This window comes from Bufo bufo, chromosome 2 (genome assembly GCF_905171765.1).
Source record: "Bufo bufo chromosome 2, aBufBuf1.1, whole genome shotgun sequence".
NCBI lineage: Eukaryota > Metazoa > Chordata > Amphibia > Anura > Bufonidae > Bufo > Bufo bufo.
The window spans coordinates 168,764,227-168,791,175 of NC_053390.1; the positions used below are offsets into that span (position 1 = coordinate 168,764,227).

General features: G+C 46.7%; 1 protein-coding gene and 1 long non-coding RNA gene across 2 annotated transcripts in view; one reads left to right on the plus strand and one right to left on the minus strand.

Annotated features, from left to right (window-relative positions):
- Positions 1-60: 60 nt before the first annotated feature.
- On the plus strand, positions 61-21,016 carry LOC120992585. The gene is made up of 3 exons (XR_005777006.1): positions 61-72; positions 7,966-7,975; positions 20,890-21,016. It is a non-coding gene; the product is annotated as an uncharacterized LOC120992585 (long non-coding RNA).
- CCDC112 (coiled-coil domain containing 112) overlaps positions 16,567-26,949 on the minus strand; it is a 38,933-nt gene continuing 28,550 nt past the window's right edge. The window contains exons 7-10 of the mRNA XM_040421644.1: positions 26,328-26,744; positions 18,846-18,941; positions 17,372-17,490; positions 16,567-16,701 (exon numbers count right to left, since the gene is read on the minus strand). Of these exons, the coding sequence (XP_040277578.1) occupies positions 16,671-16,701; positions 17,372-17,490; positions 18,846-18,941; positions 26,328-26,744 (663 nt within the window). The 3' untranslated portion in view covers positions 16,567-16,670. The remainder of the gene's footprint in view (positions 16,702-17,371; positions 17,491-18,845; positions 18,942-26,327; positions 26,745-26,949) is intronic.

Sequence of the window (26,949 nt, forward strand, 5' to 3'; positions counted from 1 at the left end):
TGTATGAGTGTACGAGAGCTCCATGTGTAATGTGCATAGCTCAGAATTCTGGAGCACATCCCTTAGAGGGGGGTTTCATTTATTTATTTTTATTTTAGAAAATCTCGGAGTCTATTCACCTACAAAAGCTAGTTTCCATAGTGCGTATTAGTCCCTAACACCGCTGTGGTCACCGGCTGCAGGCTTCTCCATTCAGGTCCTGACCCGACGTGCTCCCGAGCACCGCCGGTGTCAGCACAGCAGGGCTGTGGTGTCCCAGCTAGTGGAGTCGGTAGAAATGTACCAGCTCCAGCAGAACCCTTAGACTCTAGAGGGCCAAGCGATTTTCCATTCCTGGTCTTGAAGTTCCCCTTTAACAGCTCAAAAAAAGGGGGAATAGTGACAATGTGTGGTAAAATCCTGCTGCAAAGTACAAAAGTGTATAAATTCAGAGTAGACAGTCTAAAAGTGTGCCCGACTCGTCATTAAAGGGAGTCTTTCACGCAGATTCACCCTATTAACCTAATAACAGTGTTATGTCCACGGCATCCCCCCTATTAAAATGGTTCTTACTGTTTGTTCCTTGCTAGCATCGTTCTGCAGAAAAACACTTTTAATCCGCATGCAAATGAGTCTGTGAAGGTGCCCAGGGGCGGCGTTACAACGACTGGTGCCCAGGCTCCTGGGTCATTTTCATACGAAGGCACTCCCCCTCTGCCGCGTCTGCCCGACCTTAATCTCTCTTCTAACCTCCCTCCTCCCGTCCGTAATCCCGCGCATGCGCACGCTAAACTGCAATGCCCTGGCCCGACTGTGGTCATTCAATGCGCACTTGCAGATATAGCGTTCATCGGCGCATGCGTGGGATTACGGACGGGAGGAGGGAGGTTAGAACAGAGACTAAGGGCGGGCAGACGCGGCGGAGGGGGAGTGCCTTCATATGAAAATGACCCAGGAGCCTGGGCACCGGTCGTTGTAACGCCGCCCCTGGGCACCTTCACAGCCTAATTTGCATGCGGATTGAAAGTGTTTTTCTGCAGAACGATGCTAGCAAGGAACAAACAGTAAGAACCGTTTTAATAGGGGGGATGCCGTGGACATAACACTGTTAATAGGGTGAATCTGCGTGAAAGACTCCCTTTAAGTATAAACCTGGCACGTATTGGGAGACACAATGTGGATAAACCTGTCACACAGATGGCCCCAAAACTCAAAGTCATGCCTCATTCACACGTCAGTGTTCGGTCAGTGATTTTGAGCCAAAACCAGGTGCAGCTCTAAACACAGAACAGGAGCAGATCTTTCCATTATACCTTATGTGTGTGGAGGCTCCAATCCTGATTTTAGCTCACAATGGCCTCATGCACACGACCGTTGTTTTGGTCCGCATCTGAGCCGCAGTTTTTGCGGCTCGGGTGCGGACCCATTCACTTCAATGGGGCCACAAAAGATGCGGACAGCACTCCGTGTACTGTCCACATCCGTTGCTCCGGGTCCGCAAAAAATATATAACCTGCCCTATTCTTGTCCGTTTTGCGTACAAGAATAGGCAGTTATATCAATGGCTGTCCGTGCCGTTCCGCAAATTGCGGAACACATACGGACGCCATCCGTGTTTTGCGGATCCGCAATTTGCAGACCGAAAAACACACAACAGTCGTGTGCATGAGGCCAATCACTGACGTGTGAACGAGGCATTAGTCCTTTTTTTTATAATTGACGACTTGCTGTATGTAAGTCTATGTGGTCCAGCACTGGTACTGCTAAATACTGACTTGATCAATTCAAACACTTGACCCGGCCTTTTGCTCGGGGTCTGTTACCAGTTTATGTTGCCCTCAAACAGAGAAGCATAAAACTGGTGATAGATTCCCTTTACATCTATTTACTGCGCACAGCTCCGGGCCAAGGATCCGCCTCAATGTCTAAAATAACACACCCGGATAGAAATATGGATTGATGGCTCTGGAAGATATGTTAATGATTACAGGTGTGGTCTGATAAGACACTGGGTCTTGCCACAAGAGGATGTGAAAGTGTTTCCCCCACTGCCCTATAAAAAGGCTCTCAGAGGCTACTTTTGTGTAGTGTACCTCTTAAACTTAAAAAAGATCTTTGACGGCTAGACATGCCTCTGTGACACACTCCAAGACATTCTACCCAGTTGAGAGACTTTGCGAGGGGTGCATCATTGGACTGAGAGAAGCAGTTTGGTCGTTTCAATGAGTTCCTCCTCTAGGCTGTTCTGACCTAGCTGTTAGGAGGTGTCGGGCGCAGTGGTTACAAACGGGCATGCACACACTATGAACAGGCTCCGGAGGGCCCAGACAGACCACCAGTACATAGGATCATTTCATTCACCAACAAGCATGAGCAGTTCTGACAGTTTTGCCCACCATCCAGACACAGGTGTTACTTTTTTTACATACTTCTTTCTCTGCCCAGACCACAGTCCAGGCTGTTAGCAGAAGGAAATATGCTGTCCTGCCATCGACAGCCAGCCACTGTCGCCTTTGTTTGCAATGGTGTCGTGAATGGGCAACTTGGACTGCCACAGACTGGAATCATATTGTCTATAGTGATGAACAGAGCAGGTCTCTAGTGTAATAGTAACTCTTCTGCCTGCCATACAGACGGTCTGGGGTTCAATTCCTGATAAAGACCTGTTAAATTATTTCTTCAGTAAAAACTTAAAGTATACAGTGCCTTGCAAAAGTATTCACCCCCTTGACTTTTTTCGTATTTTGTTACATTACAGCCTTGAAGTCAATGTTTGGGCAGCTCAGCCTCTGTTGGTGGTGGACCTTGTCCCAGCCCCGTTCAGAAGTCCCATAATTTTGAAGTGATGTCCACCTGTGTGCAATCTAAGTGTCACATGATCTGTCATTACATAATTACATATACACACCTTTTTTGAAAGGCCGCAGAGGCTGCAACACCTAAGCAAGAGGCATCACTAACCAAACACTGCCATGAAGACCAAGGAACTCTCCAAACAAGTAAGGGACAATGTTGTTAAGAAGTACAAGTCAGGGTTAGGTTATAAAGAAATATGCAAATCTTTGATTATCCCCAGGAGCACCATCAAATCTATCATAACCAAATGGAAAGAACATGGCACAACAGCAAACCTGCCAAGAGATGGCAGCCCACCAAAACTCACGGACCAGGCAAGGAGGGCATTAATCAGACAGGCAGCACAGAGACCTAAGGTAACCCTGGAGGAGCTGCAGAGCTCCACAGCAGAGACTGGAGTATCTGTACATAGGACGACAATAAGCCGTACACACCATAGATTTGGGCTTTATGGCAGAGTGGCCAGAAGAAAGCCATTACTTTCAGCTAAAAACAATAAGGCACGTTGTCAGTTCGCGAAAAGGCATGTGGGAGACTCCCATAATGTATGGAGGAAGGTGCTCTGGTCTGATGAGACTAAAACGGAACTTTTTGGCCATCAAAGAAAACGCTATGTCTGGTGCAAACCTAACACATCTCATCACCCGGAGAACACCATCCCCACAGTGAAACATGGTGGTGGTAGCATCATGCTGTGGGGATGTTTTTCAGCAGCCGGGACTGGGAAACTGGTCAGAGTTGGGGGGAAAGATGGATGGTGCTATATACAGGGATATTCTTGAGCAAAATCTATACCACTCTGTGATTTGAGGCTAGGACAGAGGGTCACCTTCCAGCAGGACAATGACCCCATACACACTGCTAAAGCAACACTTGAGTGGTTTAAGGGGAAACATGTAAATGTGTTAGAATGGCCTAGTCAAAGCCCAGATCTCAATCCAATAGAAAATCTGTGGTCAGACTTAAAGAGGACCTTTCACCATAATAAAACCTCTAAACTAACTATACAGACATGTAGAGCGGCGCCCAGGGATCCCCCTGCACTTACTGTTATCCCCGGGCGCCTCTCCGTTCTCCGGTATCTTCATAGTTAGGCTCCACCCAGGGGAACCTGACACCGTCTCTTTCTCCTATGCTGTAGCGCTGGCCAATCGCAGCGCTCAGCTCATAGCCTGAGAGGTTTTTTTTTCTCTCAGGCTATGAGCTGAGCGCTGCGATTGGCCAGCGCTACAGCATGGAAGAATGAGACGCCGGCAGGTTCCCCTGGGTGGAGCCTAACTATGAAGATACCGGAGGCCATACCGGGCGAACGGAGCGGCGCCCAGGTATAACAGTAAGTGCAGGGGGATCCCTGGGCGCCGCTCTACGCGTCTGTATAGTTAGTTTTTATTATGGTGAAAGGTCCTCTTTAAAGATTGCTGTTCACAAGCGCAAACCATCCAACTTGAAGGAGCTGGAGTCGTTTTGCAAGGAGGAATGGGCAAAAATCCCAGTGGTAAAGATGTGGCAAGCTCATAGAGACTTATCCAAAGCGACTTGGAGCTGTGATTGCCGCAAAAGGTGGCTCTACAAAATATTTACTTTAGGGGGTGAATAGTTATGCACATTGACTTTTTCTGTTATTTTGTCCTATTTGTTGTTTGCTTCACAATAAATAAAAAAAAAACATCTTCAAAGTTGTCGGCATGTTCTGTAAATTAAATGATGCAAATCCTCAAACAATCCATGTTAATTCCAGGTTGTGAGGCACCAAAGTACGAAAAAAGTCTAGGGAGGTGCTGGAAGAGGCCCCCAAGCCATATCTAACACAGCTTCATTATTATTCACTGCAATGAAGTAAAACAATAAAGCCTGTGAGCCCTGCTTGAATTTGTGATGTTCCAGCTGGGAGGGGAAGGAGAAGCAGATACCTGAGTCTTGCTTTGGCATGCAATCACACGGTGTGGGTCACAGACTGCAATTACATTGGGGGACTCCAAGTGCACTCAGAATTCCCTCATCTGACTTACATAACGCAGTACAGTTCAATACTGGTGTTCTTTACGTCAACAAAAACTGCAGTTCAGAATGTCCAAATGTAAAATAAAGCATTTTGGGAGAAGGAACCCTCTATCATATTGGCAGTTCTGTGTTAGCCAAAACTTCAGAAGAGAAAGATCTAGGGTCCCTGATATTAGACAGCTTCAAAATGAGTGCACAGTGTGGGCAGAAAATATTTTTACACCGACAGAGAAGTTCAGGCTTGGAACAAACTACCAGCATTTGTGGTTTGGAAATAGACAGTAAATTTAACCCCTTAAGGACCCGCGCCGTACATGTACTGCGCAGTGATTGGGCGGCTGCAGGAGATGCGCCCGCCCTATTCGCAGGCAGGGGTCCGGCGTTCACTGATAGCCGGACCCCTGCTGCATGCGCCAGCATTGGTGAAATCACTGATGCCGGCACATTAACCCTTGATGTGCCGCAGTCAGCGCTGACTGCGGCACGTGCGATGTCTGTGCAGGGAGGAAGCAGCCATCGGGGACCCGATGCATTCCTTAGGTATCATGGCTGCCTTCTGTGACAGCTTATGAGATACAGCCCCCTGGATCTCACAGGAAGCAGGCTGTAAGTGAAATAAAGTGGGAAAAAAAAAGTTTTACAAAAAAAATTATGTTTCAAGTAAAAAAAAAAAAAAGCATCCTTTTCCCAAAATAAAGTAAACAAAATTTGTTAAAAAACAGGAAAAAAAAAGTTGACATAAGGTATCGCCCCATCCATATCAATCGGCTCTATAAAAATATCACATGACCTAACCCCTCAGATGAACACCGTCCAAAAAAAAAATCTGCAAAAAAAAAAAATAGTGCAACACCAAGCGATCAAAAAGGCGTATGTCCCCCAAAATGGTACCAATCTAACAGTCACCTCATCCCGCAAAAAATAAAACTGGCTCTCAGAATATGGAGACACTAAAACATAAATTTTTTGTTTTCAAAATGCTGTTATTGTGTAAATATTTTCTTTTTAGATATTAGGTATCCCTGCATCTGTAACAACCTGCTCTTTAAAAATATCACATGACCTAACCCCTCGAGTGAACACCATAAAATAAAAACGGTGTCAAAAGCCATTTTTTCTCAACTTACATCACAAAAAGTGTAATAGCAAGCGATCAAAAAGTCATATGCACTCCAAAATAGTACCAATCAAACCGTCATCTCATCCCGCAAAAATGATACCCTACCTGAGAAAATCGCCCAAAACATAAAAGAACTATAGTGCTCAGAACATGCAGGAGACACTAAAACATGACTTTTTGTTTCAAAAATGATATATTATTGTGTAAAACTTTAACCACTTCCCGCCACGCTAACGCCGAAAGGCGTCATTTCTGCGGAGCTCCCAGGTCACACTAACGCCGATTGGCGTCATCTCGCGTGAGCCGAGATTTCCTGTGAACGCGCGCACACAGGCGCGCGCGCTCACAGGAACGGAAGGTAAGAGAGTGGATCTCCAGCCTGCCAGCGGCGATCGTTCGCTGGCAGGCTGGAGATGTGATTTTTTTTTAACCCCTAACAGGTATATTAGACGCTGTTTTGATAACAGCGTCTAATATACCTGCTACCTGGTCCTCTGGTGGTCCCTTTTGTTTGGATCGACCACCAGAGGACACAGGTAGCTCAGTAATATGTTGCACCAAGCACCACTACACTACACCCCCCCCCCTGTCACTTATTAACCCCTTATTCACCCTTGATCACCCCATATAGACTCCCTGATCACCCCCCTGTCATTGATTACCCCCCTGTCATTGATCACGCCCCTGTAAAGCTCCATTCAGATGTCCGCATGATTTTTACGGATCCACTGATAGATGGATCGGATCCGCAAAACGCATACGGACGTCTGAATGGAGCCTTACAGGGGCGTGATCAATGACTGTGGTGATCACCCCATATAGACTCCCTGATCACCCCCCTGTCATTGATTACACCCCTGTCATTGATCAACCCCCTATAAAGCTCCATTCAGATGTCCGCATGATTTTTACGGATCCACTGATAGATGGATCGGATCCGCAAAACGCATACGGACATCTGAATGGAGCCTTACAGGGGCGTGATCAATGACTGTGGTGATCACCCCATATAGACTCCCTGATCACCCCCCTGTCATTGATCAACCCCCTGTAAAGCTCCATTCAGATGTCCGCATGATTTTTACGGATCCACTGATAGATGGATCGGATCCGCAAAACGCATACGGACGTCTGAATGGAGCCTTACAGGGGCGTGATCAATGACTGTGGTGATCACCCCAAATAGACTCCCTGATCACCCCCCTGTCATTGATTACACCCCTGTCATTGATCAACCCCCTGTAAAGCTCCATTCAGATGTCCGCATGATTTTTACGGATCCACTGATAGATGGATCGGATCCGCAAAACGCATACGGACGTCTGAATGGAGCCTTACAGGGGCGTGATCAATGACTGTGGTGATCACCCCATATAGACTCCCTGATCACCCCCCTGTCATTGATCAACCCCCTGTAAAGCTCCATTCAGATGTCCACATGATTTTTACAGATCCACTGATAGATGGATCCGATCCGCAAAACACATACAGGCGTCTCCCTGGAGCCTTCCAGGGGGGGTGATCACCCCATATAGACTCCCTGATCACCCCCCTGTCATTGATCACCCCCCCCTGTCATTGATCACCCCCCTGTCAGGCTGCATTCAGATGTCTGTATGATTTTTACGGATCCACGGATACATGGATCGGATCTGCAAAACACATACAGGCGTCTCCCTGGAGCCTTCCAGGGGGGGTGATCACCCCATATAGACTCTCTGATCACCCCCCTGTCATTGATCACCCCCCTGTCATTGATCACCCCCCTGTAAGGCTCCATTCAGACATTTTTTTGGCCCAAGTTAGCGGAAATTATATATTTTTTTTCTTACAAAGTCTCATATTCCACTAACTTGTGTCGAAAAATAAAATCTCACATGAACTCACCATACCCCTCACGGAATCCAAATGCGTAAAATTTTTTAGACATTTATATTCCAGACTTCTTCTCACGCTAGAATGCCAGGGCAGTATAAATACCCCACATGTGACCCCATTTCGGAAAGAAGACACCCCAAGGTATTCCGTGAGGGGCATATTGAGTCCATGAAAGATTGAAATTTTTGTCCCAAGTTAGCGGAAAGAGAGACTTTGTGAGAAAAAAATAAAAAATATCAATTTCCGCTAACTTGTGCCAAAAAAAAAAAATTTCTATGAACTCGCCATGCCCCTCATTGAATACCTTGGGGTGTCTTCTTTCCAAAATGGGGTCACATGTGGGGTATTTATACTGCCCTGGCATTCTAGGGGCCCCAAAGCGTGAGAAGAAGTCTGGTATCCAAATGTCTAAAAATGCCCTCCTAAAAGGAATTTGGGCACCTTTGCGCATCTAGGCTGCAAAAAAGTGTCACACATCTGGTATCGCCGTACTCAGGAGAAGTTGGGGAATGTGTTTTGGGGTGTCATTTTACATATACCCATGCTGGGTGAGAGAAATATCTTGGTCAAATGCCAACTTTGTATAAAAAAAATGGGAAAAGTTGTCTTTTGCCAAGATATTTCTCTCACCCAGCATGGGTATATGTAAAATGACACCCCAAAACACATTCCCCAACTTCTCCTGAATACGGCAATACCACATGTGTGACACTTTTTTGCAGCCTAGGTGGGCAAAGGGGCCCATATTCCAAAGAGCACCTTTAGGATTTCACAGGTCATTTACCTACTTACCACACATTAGGGCCCCTAAAATGCCAGGGCAGTATAACTACCCCACAAGTGACCCCATTTTGGAAAGAAGACACCCCAAGGTATTCCGTGAGGGGCATGGCGAGTTCCTAGAATTTTTTATTTTTTGTCACAAGTTAGTGGAAAATGATGACTTTTTTTTTTTCTTACAAAGTCTCATATTCCACTAAGTTGTGACAAAAAATAAAAACTTCCTTGAACTCACTATGCCCATCAGTGAATACCTTGGGGTGTCTTCTTTCGAAAATGGGGTCACTTGTGGGGTAGTTATACTGCCCTGGCATTCTAGGGGCCCAAATGTGTGGTAAGGAGTTTGAAATCAAATTCTGTAAAAAATGACCAGTGAAATCCGAAAGGTGCTCTTTGGAATATGGGCCCCATTGCCCACCTAGGCTGCAAAAAAGTGTCACACATCTGGTATCTCCGTATTCAGGAGAAGTTGGGGAATGTGTTTTGGGGTGTCATTTTACATATACCCATGCTGGGTGAGAGAAATATCTTGGCAAAAGACAACTTTTACTATTTTTTTATACAAAGTTGTCTTTTGCCAAGATATTTCTCTCACCCAGCATGGGTATATGTAAAATGACACCCCAAAACACATTCCCCAACTTCTCCTGAATACGGAGATACCAGATGTGTGACACTTTTTTCCAGCCTAGGTGGGCAAAGGGGCCCACATTCCAAAGAGCACCTTTCGGATTTCACCAGCCATTTTTTACAGAATTTGATTTCAAACTCCTTACCACACATTTGGGCCCCTAGAATGCCAGGGCAGTATAACTATCCCACAAGTGACCCCATTTTGGAAAGAAGACATCCCAAGGTATTCGCTGATGGGCATAGTAAGTTCATGCAAGTTTTTATTTTTTGTCACAAGTTAGTGGAATATGAGACTTTGTAAGAAAAAAAAATAAAAATAAAAATCATCATTTTCCGCTAACTTGTGACAAAAAATAAAAAAGTTCTATGAACTCACTATGCCATCAGCGAATACCTTAGGGTGTCTACTTTCCGAAATGGGGTCATTTGTGGGGTGTTTGTACTGTCTGGGCATTGTAGAACCTCAGGAAACATGACAGGTGCTCAGAAAGTCAGAGCTGCTTCAAAAAGCGGAAATTCACATTTTTGTACCATAGTTTGTAAACGCTATAACTTTTACCCAAACCATTTTTTTTTTACCTAAACATTTTTTTCTTATCAAAGACATGTAGAACAATAAATTTAGAGCAAAATTTATATATGGATGTCGTTTTTTTTTGCAAAATTTTACAACTGAAAGTGAAAAATGTCATTTTTTTGCAAAAAAATCGTTAAATTTCGATTAATAACAAAAAAAGTAAAAATGTCAGCAGCAATGAAATACCACCAAATGAAAGCTCTATTGGTGAGAAGGAAAGGAGGTAAAATTCATTTGGGTGGTAAGTTGCATGACCGAGCAATAAACCGATTTGTAAAAAAGGACCTGGTCTTTAGGGGGGTATAAACCTGTGGTCCTTAAGTAGTTAATAAATAAAAAAAAGTATACATATTCGGTATTGCCATCCGTAACGACCTGCTCTATAAAAATATCACATGACCTAACCCCTCAGATGAACACCATCAAAAAAATAAAATAAAAAGTAAAAAAAAAGACATTTATTGTCAACTTACAATCACAAAGTGTAATACCAAGCGATCAAAAAGTCATATGCACCCTAAAATAGTACCAATCAAATAGTCATCTCATACCGAAAAAAATGCTTTATTATGTAAAACTGAAACAAACAACCAAAAAAAGTCATATTTGGTATTGTCGCGTCTGTAACAACCTGCTCTATAAAAATACCACATGATCTAACCTCTCAGATGAACATTGTAAATAACAAAAAATTAAAACTCTGCCAAAACCTTGCCTCACAAAAAGTGTAATATAGTGCAACCAAAAATCATATGTACCCTAAAATAGTACCAACAAAACTGCCACCTTATGCCGTAGTTTCCAAAATGGGGTCACTTTTTTGGAGTTTCTACTCTTGGGGGGCTTCAAATAGGACATGGTGTCAAAAATCCAGTCCAGCAAAATCTGCCGTCCAAAAACCATATGGCGTTCCTTTCTTCTGCGCCCTGCCGTGTGCCCGTACAGCAGTTTGTGACCACATATGGGGTGTTTCTGTAAACTACAGAATCAGGGCAATAAATATTGAGTTTTGTTTGGCTGTTAACCCCTGCTTTGTTACTGGAAAAAATGGAAAATCTGCCAAAAAAGTGAAATTCTGAAATTTCATCTCCATTTTTACATGAATTCTTGTGGAACACCTAAAGGGTTAACAAAGTTTGTAAAATCAGTTTTGAATACCTTGAGGAGTGTAGTTTCTAAAATGGGGCTATTTATGGGTGGTTTCTATTATGTAAGCCTAACAAAGTGACCTGAATTTTCAGAAAAATTTCAAGATTTGCTTCTAAACCTTATAATGTACCAAAAAAAGAAAGTCATTTATTAAATTATCCAAACATGAAGTAGACAAATGGGAAATGTAAAGTAATAACTATTATAGTTGGTATGACTATCTGTTTTAAAAGTAGAGAAATTGAAATTTAGAAAATTGCGCATTTTTCAAAATTTTGGGTAAATTTGGATTTTTTTATAAAGAAAAATGACATTTTTTTACTCCAATTTACCACTATCATGAATTACAATATGTGACGAGAAAACAATCTCAGAATGGCCTGGATAAGTAAAAGCGTTTTAAAGGGAGTCTTTCACGACGATTCACCATATTAACCTAATAACAGACTTATGTCCACGGCATCCCCCTATTAAAACTGTGCTTACCGTATGTTGCTTGCTATCATTGTTGTTGAGGAAGGGTTGAGACGCATGCATATATATACATATATGCATGCAAACACGTGCATGCATGTATGAAATATATGCATGCATTAATGATCACTTTATAGGATGAAGTGCGCAGATGTGCCCAGCATCTGCGCACATCTGCCCATGGTGGCCCCTGTGGGAAATATGTGGTCCCTGGAAGGTGTGCCCCCTTATAATATGTAGCTGTGCACCCTTATAATATGCATATAATCATCTGTGCCCCCTTTAGATATATACAGTGGGGGAAATAATTATTTGACCCCTCACTGATTTTGTAAGTTTGTCCAATGACAAAGAAATGAAAAGTCTCAGAACAGTATCATTTCAATGGTAGGTTTATTGTAACAGTGGCAGATAGCACATCAAAAGGAAAATCGAAAAAATAACTTTAAATAAAAGATAGCAACTGATTTGCATTTCATTGAGTGAAATAAGTATTTGAACCCCTACCAACCATTAAGAGTTCTGGCTCCCACAGAGTGGTTAGACACTTCTACTCAATTAGTCACCCTCATTAAGGACACCTGTCTTAACTAGTCACCTGTATAAAAGACACCTGTCCACAGAATCAATCAATCAAGCAGACTCCAAACTCTCCAACATGGGAAAGACCAAAGAGCTGTCCAAGGATGTCAGAGACAAAATTGTAGACCTGCACAAGGCTGGAATGGGCTACAAAACCATTAGCAAGAAGCTGGGAGAGAAGGTGACAACTGTTGGTGCGATTGTTCGAAAATGGAAGGAGCACAAAATGACCATCAATCGACCTCGCTCTGGGGCTCCACGCAAGATCTGACCTCGTGGGGTGTCAATGGTTCTGAGAAAGGTGAAAAAGCATCCTAGAACTACACGGGAGGAGTTAGTTAATGACCTCAAATTAGCAGGGACCACAGTCACCAAGAAAACCATTGGAAACACATTACACCGCAATGGATTAAAATCCTGCAGGGCTCGCAAGGTCCCCCTGCTCAGGAAGGCACATGTGCAGGCCCGTCTGAAGTTTGCCAATGAACACCTGAATGATTCAGAGAGTGACTGGGAGAAGGTGCTGTGGTCTGATGAGACCAAAATAGAGCTCTTTGGCATTAACTCAACTCGCTGTGTTTGGAGGAAGAAAAATGCTGCCTATGACCCCCAAAACACCGTCCCCACCGTCAAGCATGGGGGTGGAAACATTTTGCTTTGGGGGTGTTTTTCTGCTAAGGGCACAGGACAACTTATTCGCATAAACGGGAAAATGGACGGAGCCATGTATCGTGAAATCCTGAGCGACAACCTCCTTCCCTCTGCCAGGAAACTGAAAATGGGTCGTGGATGGGTGTTCCAGCACGACAATGACCCAAAACATACAGCAAAGGCAACAAAGGAGTGGCTCAAGAAGAAGCACATTAAGGTCATGGAGTGGCCTAGTCAGTCTCCGGACCTTAATCCAATCGAAAACCTATGGAGGGAGCTCAAGCTCAGAGTTGCACAGAGACAGCCTCGAAACCTTAGGGATTTAGAGATGATCTGCAAAGAGGAGTGGACCAACATTCCTCCTAAAATGTGCGCAAACTTGGTCATCAATTACAAGAAACGTTTGACCTCTGTGCTTGCAAACAAGGGTTTTTCCACCAAGTATTAAGTCTTTTTTTGTTAGAGGGTTCAAATACTTATTTCACTCAATGAAATGCAAATCAGTTGCTATCTTTTATTTAAAGTTATTTTTTCGATTTTCCTTTTGATGTGCTATCTGCCACTGTTACAATAAACCTACCATTGAAATGATACTGTTCTGAGACTTTTCATTTCTTTGTCATTGGACAAACTTACAAAATCAGTGAGGGGTCAAATAATTATTTCCCCCACTGTATATCCATGTCCCTTATATTGGTGTATACATGTGTATGGATGTGCCCCATGCATCCATACACATGTATATTATACAATATTCCCCCCCTATACCTGAAACCAGGTGCATCAGTGTGAATGTGCCCTAAGTGACTAAGGTGCGGTCATCCTGAGAACTACAAAGAACTCAGATCCAACAGAATCTGAGTCCTTTGTTGTAATTATCTCCAGCGCTGCTGGAGATAATTATGCATGACAGGTTGGTAGAAACCTCCCCTCCTTCTATTATGCACATTCCGGCAACGCGATTACTATTGCGCCGTCCGGAATGCAAGGTGCTGCAGGCGGGAGATCAAAGACTTCTCCCGCCTGTCAGCAAGTCGCGGCCCCGCTGTGCGCGTGCAGGGACGCGCGCGCTGGCGCGGTGACGTCACATCACCGCGCCGGCCCACGTGTCTAGGCCCGTGGAGCGCGGGCTGCAGGGTATAAAGCCCGGCAGCCCTGCACTAGAGAGAGACCCCTACCTGCCCACGCTGAAGGAGAGCGCGATCGCCGCTCAGGGTAACGGAGCGCCCTGCCCCGGCTGGAGAGAGCCCGACCCCCCCCCACCCCCCCCCCCCCCCCCCCCCCCCGTCTGAGAGAGAGCGCAATCGGCGCTCAGGAGGGTACGGAGCGGCACCCCCGGCTGACAACGCTGAGTATCACCACCCCTTTTGATTAACCCCTACCGCTACCACACCAACAATTTCCCCTGAACCTCTCTATCTTGACCCCTCTACCCCACCAACAATTACACCCCTAAGCCCATACTATTATCCCCTGTATATCCATACCCCTACTCCCCTGATTCACCCCCCTCACTGTACACTTGTAGGGTATTAACCCTTGCATTGCTGTGCAGCCATGATCACCCCCACTGTACCTCACCCCTATTACTGTATTTATGTCTGTGGCCTGCATACACCCCTGCAGTGCCACCGTTAACCCTCGTCGTACCCCATAGGGACAGTTAGAACCAGGTGGGTGGGCTGCTAATATATATGTGTGAGTGTATTGTATAGTTAGTTTGTGGGTGGAACTTGGGATTGTGTAGTGTAGTTTAGTACTGTATATTTAGTGCTGTATTGTTAGTGTATTGCGTGCGTAGTGTACTAGGTATTAATAAATATCTTGTTTTACTTGTAACTATCTGTGTAACGTGTGGTTATTGGCGATAGTGAGTTCAGTAAGGCGCATGCAGTTAGTTTAGTGATTAGCGTAAGGCAAAGTATTGTATTATTGTTATATAAAGGTATAAATAGGCGGAGTCATCGCTAGACTGCTCCTCCTATTTATGAATATTAATTGATATTTGCATAAATATTGGTGATTAATATTCCCCCTTTACAATCGTTCTGCCGAAAAACACTTAATCCATATGCAAATTAGGCTGTGAAGGTGCCCAGGGGCGGCGTTACAACGGCCGGTGCCCAGGCCCCTGGGTCATTTTTATACGAATCCACTCCCCCTCCGCCGTATCTGCCTGCCCTTGGTCTCTGCTCTAACCTCCCTCCTCCCGTCCGTAATCCCGCGCATGCGCCGATGACCGCGATATCGGCGCGTGCGCATTGAATGACCACAGTCTGGCCGGGGCATAACAGTTTACTGTGCGCATGCGCCGGCCCGGGCCTAACTTACGTTCTTGCCGTGATCACGGCATGCGCACGGTAAACTGTGATGCCCCGGCCAGACTGTGGTCATTCAATGCGCACGCGCCGATATCGCGGTCATCGGCGCATGCGCGGGATTACGGACGGGAGGAGGGAGGTTAGAGCAGAGACCAAGGGCAGGCAGATGCGGCGGAGGGGGAGTGGATTCGTATGAAAATGACCCAGGGGCCTGGGCACCGGCCGTTGTAAAGCCGCCCCTGGGCACCTTCACAGCCTAATTTGCATATGGATTAAGTGTTTTTCGGCAGAACGATGATAGCAAGCAACATACGGTAAGCACAGTTTTAATAGGGGGGATGCCGTGGACATAAGTCTGTTATTAGGTTAATACGGTGAATCGGCGTGAAAGACTCCCTTTAAAGTTATCACCACATAAAGCGACACTGGTCCGATTTGCAAAAAATGACCTGGTCCTTAAGGTGAAAATGAGCCCGGTCCTTAAGGAGTTAAACATGCCTGGGATAAACACATCTATCCTACAATAAGTAATTATATAAAGGCAGAGTAGATGGACCAGGCAGTCTTTTTCTGCTGTCAATCTTCTATGTTTTTATGAATCCAAGAACTCACGACAGTCGGGTTTGAGTATGGAGGCCTGGTGGTGAGCGCTTCAGTCCTTCCTTTGCTGTGGACAACAGACTGTCCCAACTGCTGGTGTGATGATCTGGGGAGCCATTACATACCCTAGTAGTGCTGCGTGGGACACGAACAGCTCAGCGATATTTACAGGACATCCTGCGGCCACCTGTGTTGTCTCTCATGGTAGGGCTTCCAAATGGCATTTTCAGCAGGATCATTTTTACCCACACACCCAGTAAGGGGTTCCCAAGAATGTCTTCGCCAGATTGCAACACTTCCTTGTACTGCTCGGTCACCAAATTTATCGCCAATCAAGTATTTATGGGACCAGCTGGGACACCAGCTCCGGCAACCTACGAGTATACAGGATCTACAGGCTCAGGTGCAACATCTGTGGGCAAATGTGGAGTAGGATACCATACAAAACCTGTATGCCTCCATGCTCAGGCTAGAGGCGCCCCAACAGGGTACTAGAGGTTCCTTTCAGCTGTACCATTTCCCCAGTAAATACATCCTTTTGTTCTAATATTGTAGTCGCTTCCATATATATCATCATTACATTCACACACGAGTGTATGTAGCGTCTATGTTATTTACAACTGAGAGGTAGTCCATACAGATGTGTCAGGTAATTCAACTGGTGGAGAATAGGGACCCTTAGGACTTCCCAACATGAAAGAATCTATATGGCCCTGAATTCCTTTACTGCTGCCATTGGAAATCTCCAATACAGTGCTATATGGTACAATAGTTGTCTAGTTGTTGATCATCCCGTTTACATATTTTTGAGAATAAGTAACAATGTGAAGCAAACTATTCAGTTTGCATCTTCCATGAATAAATAGCTATTCAGTATATGACTTAAAGGGGTATTCCAGTTATACTAATTCATTCACCAAAACATTTTAACAAAATAAAGTTTAATATAAAAACTTGATTGGAACAGTAATGAGCCTTTAATGAAAATGAATCACTGCAAAAGTTGGAGATGTCCTTTCACTGCCATTAATGGACGTTCGTGGTTCAAGAAGCCTCACATGTTAACAGCTTATAAACCTTGTCTCCATGTTGGCACAGCCCTAAAAATAAAAAATAATAATAATGTCATATTATTTTAAATTTACTAATATATTGCCAGTATATGCTGCGGAACTTTACAAAGATTAAAAATATCATTTAAGACATTTATGTAAAATATAAACTGAACAGATTGACATTTGCGTGCCCTATTCTATATAGTTTTTTAATGCAGTTTCTCTATAATTTCATTTACACAATCAATTACATAGGTAAGGCTACATTCACACGACCGTGCAGTGTCTTGCGTTCTGCAAATTGCGGATCCGCAAAACAAGAATGCCGCCCAGACATGTTGTATTCTTTTTGTGGGGCCATGGAACGGAGCAACGGATGTGGACAGCACACGGAGTGTTCTCCGCATCTTTTGCAGCCCCATTGAAGTGAATCGCATCCGAGCCGCAAAAAATGCGGCTCGCATGCAGACCATAACAACGGTCAAAAATAGTTTGTCACCAGTCAAACTTCAAAGTAAAAGCCTGAATTAGTAGTAGTAGTCACCAGACCTGTGAAAACATGCATATGAAACATTCCAGTCAAAACTATGGACATAGCGGAATCCACTGTAAGACCCTGGGTGCTGGTGGTATCCATCGTACAACAGATCCACTGTGAATAGAAACCACAACACATGAGCAGAGCTAGAGGTGTACAAATATAAAGCTGCATTACCGGTGTGGAATATGTGCTAGTGGGGCGGATCCTGTTGGGCCTATGTTTTTATAGCGCTCTTCCCATCCTTTGGTAAGCTTACAGAGTCTGGAAGGATCTCTATCAACATGAACTTGCACCTGTAAAAATAAAAATCACAACAAATTGGTTAGATGTAATTTACCTACCCCCAGTGCATGATCACTTTAAAAATCTCCATGATCATTATGGCTTATTCTGTGTCATTCTTGTTTGCATGTTAAATTGGAAGTGTCATGTTGGGGAAGGCATTGCCTTTTGGTTAAATGGTCACAAACTTTTCACACAACTTTGTATAAATCAATAGTACAAGTGACCTTAAAACCTGTGTAATATATCTTATCAGAGAGAAATGTCTAGTTTTCCTGTTATCAGCCGTTTACCTCTCCCCCACAAACGGACAGACTGCACAAACAAGTTTCTGTCTGGGCCCAAGTGCTTTATTCACATATATACAGGTCAGTACTTCTCTATTATGTCCTCAATGATTTTGGGACAGCTTCTGAGTAAGAGAAAGTTAGGGAGCAGATTTTCTTCTACATTCTGTGTGCAGTGGATGGGAGCTAACTACCACATCTGGGAAAACTGCAGATTGGAGATACAGCCTTCAGAGTTGAAAACTGCTAAAGGTGGGTGCCAGATACAAGTTGTCTAGTAGCTAGAAACACTGTTATTCCTCACCTACACACACTGTAGTATTGATCCATGCAAAGTTTGTCGAAAGGTTAAGATTTAGCGGCATACATTTTACACCAGATGCTAACGGCATGCAGACTTGCCTATTTTAAAAGTCTATATAAGGTTGCATTTCAAAAATCTGGTTAATTAAATAACTCTGATAACCGCGACCTCTTAGCTAACAAGTATCATAAAGTGTCATACACACCTGTACGTATACATAAAGGTGCACAGTATGCACCGTTCTCTCCACCATACGTAGCTTATAAACACGTATTTCAGGTTTTCTTAGGCTAATATATTTAATGCATATTGAATTCAAGTGTTAAAAAACATTGTAATAAAAATATACAAAGTGCAGATTGTGATCTCCTTTCCTACAAGAGAAAGCAATATATTGTATAGGCTGGAGCACCTCCACTAAGGCTCTAACTACAATACCAATTACAGTAGATTTCCCATAATTCATATCAAGAGGACCATATGCAAGGCCAAGGTTTTGAGCCCTTTAAACAGCTGAGAGCAGTATATAGTTGAGTAGACATACCTAGAGAGCAGGGTGCATGACTGAGAAATTGATGTTTTCATGCCATCCTGAAACCACAACCGCAATCCCTGGGCTCTCTGCAGTGAACTTTTCCCAACAGCTCCAGCATCAAATCCGGAGACCGCCAGAGCCGTCACGCAGAGGGGAGGGACTGGGAAGTGTTCAGTGCAGAGTCCACTATGATGTCACTTTTTAAATTCAGGTCCTTGCAAATCAGAGAGAATGTATCACCTTTTCTTTTAGTTTTGCCAGTCTTCTCTCTTTCTCTTTTTCAGCTTCTTCTTTGGCTCTTTTTTCAAATGTCTTTTCCTCAATTTTATGTTGATCCTATAATCAAAGAGGAAATGTTAGGAAACCTCTATGACCCCTACATTACAAAGGTGCTTGTGACAACTAAAAGAAAACATGCGTTGGATCCAGAGGCAATTTTAGGCTTTGAAAAAAGGGTAATGCGTATAAATACGCATTAAGGCTTTTCATGCAGTTAACCGGCGCACTGCACGCTGTGAATCTCATGGGCAGCACAGCAATACTGCTGTAGCCCAAAACATCCAATAGCAAAGCTCCTTACTCACATGTGTAGGGTTGGCAGCGAGTAAGGAGCTTGTTACTACGGAGGGAGGCTGCTCATTGGCCAATTTTGGCACACTGCTTCTCCATACTGCTCCAGAGTCCCTGACTGTAGGCTAACTAGTGGCTGGCAGAGGAAAGATCCATGAAGACTGGAGAGCAGCTGTGAGGAGGCCAACTGATGTCTGGGGACAAACTGATAGGGAGCGGCTGACGGACAGCAGAGCACTGATCTTTGCTCTGCAGCGGGGTAATGGGATCACTTAGAGTGCAGCGTGCCTGCGGAGCCAGCTGCCGAAATCAGAGGTGAGGAGGTGACTGCCAGACAAGAGGTCATCATACCTCTCAGAGTCTTGACACCGGAATGTAAAACAAGATTTTTGTATAACTTACCAGTAAAATCTCTTTCTCGCTCTTCCTTGGGGGACACAGGAAACCTTGGGTATAGCTCATCTCCATAGGAGGCGTGACACTAAGTGAAAGACTGTTAAGCCCCTCCTCCAGCAGCTATACCCTCAGCCTGGAGCGAGCGACTACCAGTTATGTGCCCAAGTAGTTAAAACAAAGGCAAGGATCAACCAAATGAACACCAACAAGTCAAAACTCCCGTCAGGGCAACCAAAACAATGGGTGGGTGCTGTGTCCCCCAAGGAAGAGCGAGAAAGAGATTTTACTGGTAAGTTATACAAAAATCTTGTTTTCTCGCCCAATTCCTTGGGGGACACAGGAAACCTTGGGACGTTCAAAAGCAGTCCACAAATAGGGAGGGACCACAACCCAAGAAGAATTAAAGCACCATAGGCATTAAGGCACCACCGCCTGCAAGACCAGGCGGCCCAAAGCAGCATCCGCCGATGCATAAGTGTTCACCTTGTAGAACTTGGTGAAAGTGTGCAAAGAAGACCAGGTGGCCGCCTTACACAATTGTTCAGCCGAAGCTCGATTTCGCTGAGCCCAGGAAGCCCCGACCGCTCTGGTAGAATGAGCGGTAACACCAAAGGGCGGTTCCCTGCCCTTAGCACGGTAAGCCTCAGCAATAGCCATCTTGATGAAGCGGGCAATAACCACTTTAGATGCCGCCAGCCCCCTGCGCGGACCCTCCGGAACCACAAATAGAGAATCCGAGCGCCGAAAGGGTCTAGTTACATCCAAGTAGATCCTCAGAGCCCTAACAACATCCAGACGGTGAAGATCCCGTTCCCGAGGATGAGACGGGGACGGGCACAGAGAAGGAAGGACAATATCTTCATTCAGGTGAAAAGCGGACACCACCTTCGGAAGGAAATCCGGAACCGGGCGGAGAACCACCTTGTCCTGGTGAAAAACCAAGAGGGGTTCTACGCAAGAAAGTGCCGCCAATTCAGACACACGCCGAAGAGACGTGATGGCAACGAGGAAAAAAACTTTGCAAGACAACAAGCGAAGGGAAACCCTGCGCAGAGGCTCGAAAGGAGAAGATTGGAAAGCCGTCAGCACAACATTAAGATCCCAAGATGGAACGGGAGCGCGATACGGGGGAGCATAGTGAGCAACCCCCTGAAGAAAAGTCTTAACTGGACCGAGCGGAGCCAGAGGTCGCTGAAAAAGGATCGAAAGCGCTGAGATCTGACCCTTCAGGGTACTGAGACCCAAACCCAAGTCCAGACCAGACTGCAAGAAGGATAAAATCGTGGGGAGAGAAAACCGAAGGGGATGAACGTCTAAGGTCTCGCAGAAATTCAAATAGGCCCGCCAGGTTCGGTAATAAATCCTGGACGATGCCGGTTTACGCGCACGAATCATGGTACGGACCACGTCAGCAGAAAACCCCCGCCGTGTTAGGACCGCGGTTTTAATAGCCACGCCGCTAAACGTAGCGACCCTAAATGCTGGTGGAAGATCGGCCCTTGAGAGAGGAGGTCTTCTCTTAGAGGCAGAGGCAAGGGGGCGTCTGCCAGGAGCAACATAAGGTCGGCGTACCAAGGACGACGAGGCCAATCCGGGGCTATTAGGATCGCAGGCGTGCCCTCCGCCGCGATCTTCCGAAGGACTCGTGGAAGCAGAGGCAGGGGCGGAAAAACGTAGAGGAGAGAGAACTCCGTCCAGGGAAGGACGAGCGCGTCCGCGCCGTAAGCGTCCGGATCCTTGGTTCTGGCCATGAAGGTGGGGAGCTTGTGGTTGAATCTGGAGGCCATGAGATCCACGTCCGGACGACCCCAACGGAGGCAAAGAGACTCGAAGACGTCGGGGTGCAGAGACCACTCGCCCGGGTCGATCGTCGTCCGGCTGAGGAAATCCGCCGCCCAATTGTCCACCCCCGGGATGTAAACGGCCGAAATGGCTGGAACATGAACTTCCGCCCAGCGAAGGATTAGAGACACCTCCCTCATTGCCGCCGCGCTGCGAGTGCCCCCTTGATGATTTATGTATGCCACAGCCGTGGCATTGTCCGATTGGACACGAACAGGGTGACCCTGAAGCAGCGAAGTCCAATGCCGGAGTGAGAGGAGAACCGCCCTCAGCTCCAGAACATTGATTGGCAGTTTGGACTCCGATGGAGACCAAGTGCCTTGTACGGACCGAGGAGGAAACACCCCCCCCCAACCCCGCAGACTGGCATCGGTGGTAATCACCAACCAAGTTATCGGTAGGAAGGACTTCCCTTGGAAAGGGGTCCGTAACCACCAGAGTAGAGAGGAGCGAACCTGGGGGGGAAGGGGAAAGTGCTGATCCAGACTTTCCTGGGACTTGTCCCATGCAGACAGAATGGCAGTCTGGAAGGTGTGGGAGTGATACTGCGCATAGGGGATTGCTTCGAAACAGGACACCATCTGTCCCAAGACCCGCATGCTGAACCGGAAGGAAGGACGGCGGTGGTTCAGAAGGCTCCGAACCGACTGATGAAGGAGCTGGCGCTTCTCTGACGGAAGCCGAACCTCCGCTGCATCTGTATCCAGCAGCATCCCCAGAAAGATCAGTTGCCTGGATGGAACAAGAGCGGATTTGGGAAGATTGATAATCCAACCGAACCGGCGTAAGGTTTGTAGCGAGAGGTCCACACTGGCAGATGTCAGTGACAGAGAGGGTGCCTTGATAAGGAGATCGTCCAAATATGGAAGAAGAAAAACTCCCCTGGAACGAAGTAAGGCGAGGACAGGGGCTAGGACCTTTGTGAAAACGCGAGGGGCCGTCGCCAGCCCGAAGGGGAGGGCAACGAACTGGTAGTGGTCGGACCCCACTGCAAAGCGCAGAAAGCACTGATGACACCGAGCGATTGGAATATGAAGGTAGGCGTCCTGGATGTCGATAGAGGCCAGGAACTCCCCTTTTTCCAGAGAGGCCACCACCGACCTGAGAGACTCCATCCGGAACCGCTGAAGACGAAGGAAACGGTTTAACCGTTTTAGATCCAGAATGGGACGAACCGAGCCTTCTTTTTTGGGGACCACAAAAAGGTTCGAATAGAACCCTTTGAATCTTTCCTCCATAGGAACCGGAGCGATGACCCCTTTGTCCAGAAGGGTACGAGTGGCAGTAAAGAAATCGGCCGCCCCTTGGGGATCCCGAGGAACCCGGGAGCGAAAGAACCGAACTGGGGGGAGGGACGCAAACTCGAGTTTGTACCCGGAAGACACCACCTCGAGAGCCCAGGCGTCGGAAACGTGCGCCTGCCAGAAGTCCCTGAACAGGAGGAGACGTCCCCCCACCCGGGTGGGTGGGGGCGCACCTTCAGGTAGGGTTCTGCTTGGTCGCGGGAGGGCGAGCAGGCTGTGACTTGCGCCAGGAGGGCTGGGTCCGAAAAAAAGGTTTCTTACGTCTGTCTTGGACAGGGTTAGAGGATGGACCTGAAGTGGTGCGAGGTGTGGGAGCCCTGCGGGAAGACCTGAAGCGAGAAAAGGTGGGACGGCCTCGAGTGGTGCTCCTAGTCCTGGATTGGGGAAGATGTGTACTCTTCCCTCCCGTGGCTTCAGAGATGATTTCATCCAAGCGGGTCCCGAACAATCGAGAACCAGTGAAGGGAAGGCCAGTAAGAGACCGCTTTGACGTGGCGTCCGCCGTCCAAACCTTTAACCAAAGCTCCCTTCTAGCCGAAACGGCCAGGGCAGATGAACGGGCTATGAGAGCCCCCGCATCCAGGGATGCCTCACAGACAAATTTTCCGGCTTGAACGATAAGTTGGGCCAGAGCCCGGAGGTCCTGAATAGGGACGTCGGATTCAAGCTCCTGATCCAGCTGAGACGCCCATTCTGAAACCGCTTTTCCAGCCCAAGCGGAGGCAAAGACCGGCCTGAGGGCGGAACCGGAGGCTGCAAAGATACCCTTTGTAATGGCCTCTATCCGGCGATCTTCAGTGGATTGTAAGGAAGAACCATCTGCAACGGGAATAGCCGTGCTTTTGGACAAACGGGCCACAGGGGGGTCGACTTTAGGTGGTGACGCCCAGTTTGTAATGCAATCCGCCGGGAATGGATAACAGATATCCAACTTCTTAGGCGGGGTAAAACGGGCATCAGGACGGGCCCAGGCCTTAGAAACCACCGACGAGAAGTCAGCGTGGAGGGGAAAAAACCGCAGACGCCTGTTTTTGGCGAAAAAAGGAAACACTGGTCTTTTCAGAATTAGGAGGGTCATCGTGAATCTTAAAGGTATCACGGATATTGTTAATAAGATGGCCCACGGCAGAAGCCAGCTTTGAAGGCAAGGCCGAGTCCATATCCCAATCAGAATCGGCTAGTTCCCCTTCAGAGGGCATATCCTGTAATGAGGAAGGACCCGACTGAGGGCGCACCCTTGGGGGTGATACCGAAGCATCCGAGGATGATAGGTGCTCCGCCCTGGACCGCTTCTGGGGTTGACAGGCTCTGGAGGTGTCGCCTGGAGAGAGAGACTCAGACGGGTCAGCTAAGGTAGCGGACCCGGAGGGCCCAGCAGGGGAATTATCCGGCTGCGGTAAGGGCAATGCATCTGCAAGGCGGCCCACAACATTAGTGAGACTGACCACAGCCTGGGAAAGGGATCTAGCCCAGTCAGGGGGATCCAAGAGGCCAGGGGGGTGACACAGCAGATGGCGGACCCTGTAATGGGGCTTTGCAAGCCGAGCAATGCGGGTCAGGCTGCCCTTGAGGAAGGGGTGCCTTACATGCGGTGCAGGTATGATACCAAGGACCAGCAGGCACTGAGGGGTCAGACATGTTGGCTGGAAGTAATATACAAAAAACGTCCAGACCAGAGGGCTGTAGTGCTAGAAGGGGTCAACAGTCCTACCAGGTCACAGTGGGAGCAGACAGCACAGCAGCGGCAACAGCAGCGGTCCTCAGAGCCCTGAGGTAATCCGTCCGGAGAGCAGGCAGGCACGAAGAGGAGGCGGGGCTAGTGAGGGGCGGGAAGAAAGACGTCCGCCCCTTGACTGAAGCCTAACATGTACAGTGGAAACAGAACGAAGCTCCGCCCACCGATGAAACTTCTCGCGCGCGCGATTCAAAATATTACATGCCGCCGAAAAACCCACAGAATAATGTCCCCCGTTCACCTCCATATAAGCGGAGGCGAACGCACACCGGTGGCAGGACAAGAGCGTGCGCTTGTCAGAATGTCAGCCGGCAGTTGAACACAGCCGCAGTACAAGTGCGCCTGCTATCCAGCAGCTGATAACGAAAGGCGGCCCACGGCCGCCGCACCTGAGGTAAACTGCGCTGTAACTCTCCCCCTCGAGCATCGCACCGCTTTGCCCCCACACAAAGGAGCCGCAGACTCACAGCTAAGAGAGCTGTAAATTGTAATCGACATGAAGGTCAGGCAGAGGGGACAGCAGGATCAGGCCCTGACAGGGGGGGGGGGAGGGGGTAGGAACGGCTGCACAGCCACCTCACCATTCGACGTTTTCACCCTCTGTCCATCCAGCAGGGACGCCCCTTCAGCCACTGGCACCGAAGTGGCAGGGAGCTGGAGAGGGGCTTGCAGGTGGGCGACCCTTGTGCTGGCGGGATGCAGGGGAGCTGGGCTGCCCTGGTCCTCCTTTTCTTCTGTGGGGGAGGCAGCAGTGCGGATAACCGGCACTGGCGCAGCTCAACCCCGGGAAAACAGAGAGGTCTATTGCGACTCTGTTGTCCCTGTTGGAAAAAATAAAAAATAAAATAAAATAAAATAAAATCTTTAGCAGTGCAGAGAGTGTCTTGCCTCCTTGACACTAAGCAAAAAACTGGTAGTCGCTCGCTCCAGGCTGAGGGTATAGCTGCTGGAGGAGGGGCTTAACAGTCTTTCACTTAGTGTCACGCCTCCTATGGAGATGAGCTATACCCAAGGTTTCCTGTGTCCCCCAAGGAATTGGGCGAGAAAGTACGATACTAAACTCTCCTCGTTAGGTGCTTAGCCACAACCTGCTGGTGCAGTGATCAGTGAGTCAGTAGGCTGAGCACCTGAGCCTGAGCCAGCAGACTCACTGATCACTGCAGTAGGCCCTGACTGAGTGCAAGAGCCCGCTGTGCAGTGATCAAAAAGTCCAGAGGCTAAGCATCTGAGTCAGAGGACTCACTGATCACTGCACCAGCAGGTTCTGGCTCAGTTGCTCAGCCAGGGCCTGCTGGTGCAGCGAGTCAGTGTATTTGCCTCATATCAGTCTATATGTTTATGCAGTGCTCTGTGTATTTTTTTGCCTCATCCGCATCATCCCAGCAAAGACATTTCTGCGCTGTTCGGTCATCTCATATGTGGGCACTGGATCTACACAGCAGAACATTGTGGGGATAATCATAGTGCTGATGGGCCAATGTAATTCTGGAGATGCAGAGCACTGATAACCTTATATTTAAAATATGATGGAGAAAACAGGAGGTTTTAAATTGCACAAAAGTCAGAAATGTAAAATTGTCTAAATTAGCTATTTATGTATGGAAGACCATTCTAGAGTAGACTGGTAACGGTTTCCTGCAAAATAGCAGCCTCTTAACGTTATTTAGGCCTTATTATTATATCTATTCATTACTTCAACTTTCTTACTGAAAATACTCCTCAAAAACGGTAAGAGGAGTATTTTTACTGTTTCGGAAAAAATGTAGTGCGACCTCTGGCTCTGGTTGGATCTATGAATTTGTAATGTGGGTGGAAGTAACTGTTGGGTGTCATGTGGCACCTTTTTAGAAGAAAGAAGTCACCACTGATACTCACCCTTTCTTGAAACCTACAAATCTCATAAGCAGCTATTCTTCTCCTCTCTTCATGCTCTGCTTCCTCCCTCATCTCTTCCTCCAGCCTTAGAAACTCTTCCTGCTCCTTCCTGATCCTTGCATTTTCCTCAACTATAAGCTTGACTTCTAGTTGCCGCTGGCGTTCCTTCCTCTGTTTTCTCTGACGCTCTTCCTCTTCCTTTAATTTTGCCTCCAGTTTTGCAGCAGCCTCTATTTCCTTCTGCCTCTTCCAGGCCACCAGTTCTTGTTGCCTCTTCCTCTTCTCCTCCTCCAGCTTTTGCCTCTGGGCCTCTTCCTGCTGTAGCTGATCAAACTCTGAAACGTCTTTTGTCTTCTCTTGCATTTTTGACATTTCCATTTTTTCCTGTTGTTTCTTAGCTTTCCACTTCTGAATAGACTGGGAAACAAAAGTAAAATTGATGGTAGATTACCAGAATAAGATGTATTTATTGAACATTACACGCTTATCTTGTCAGAGTAACAGAAGGAGATAAACAATGCTTTTGGTACTAAATCTATCAGTCGCATTCAACAACGTTTCTTGAGCAGGCAGCCATTTTCCCCACACCATGCATGGTCATATCGTCTGAACATGCATATTT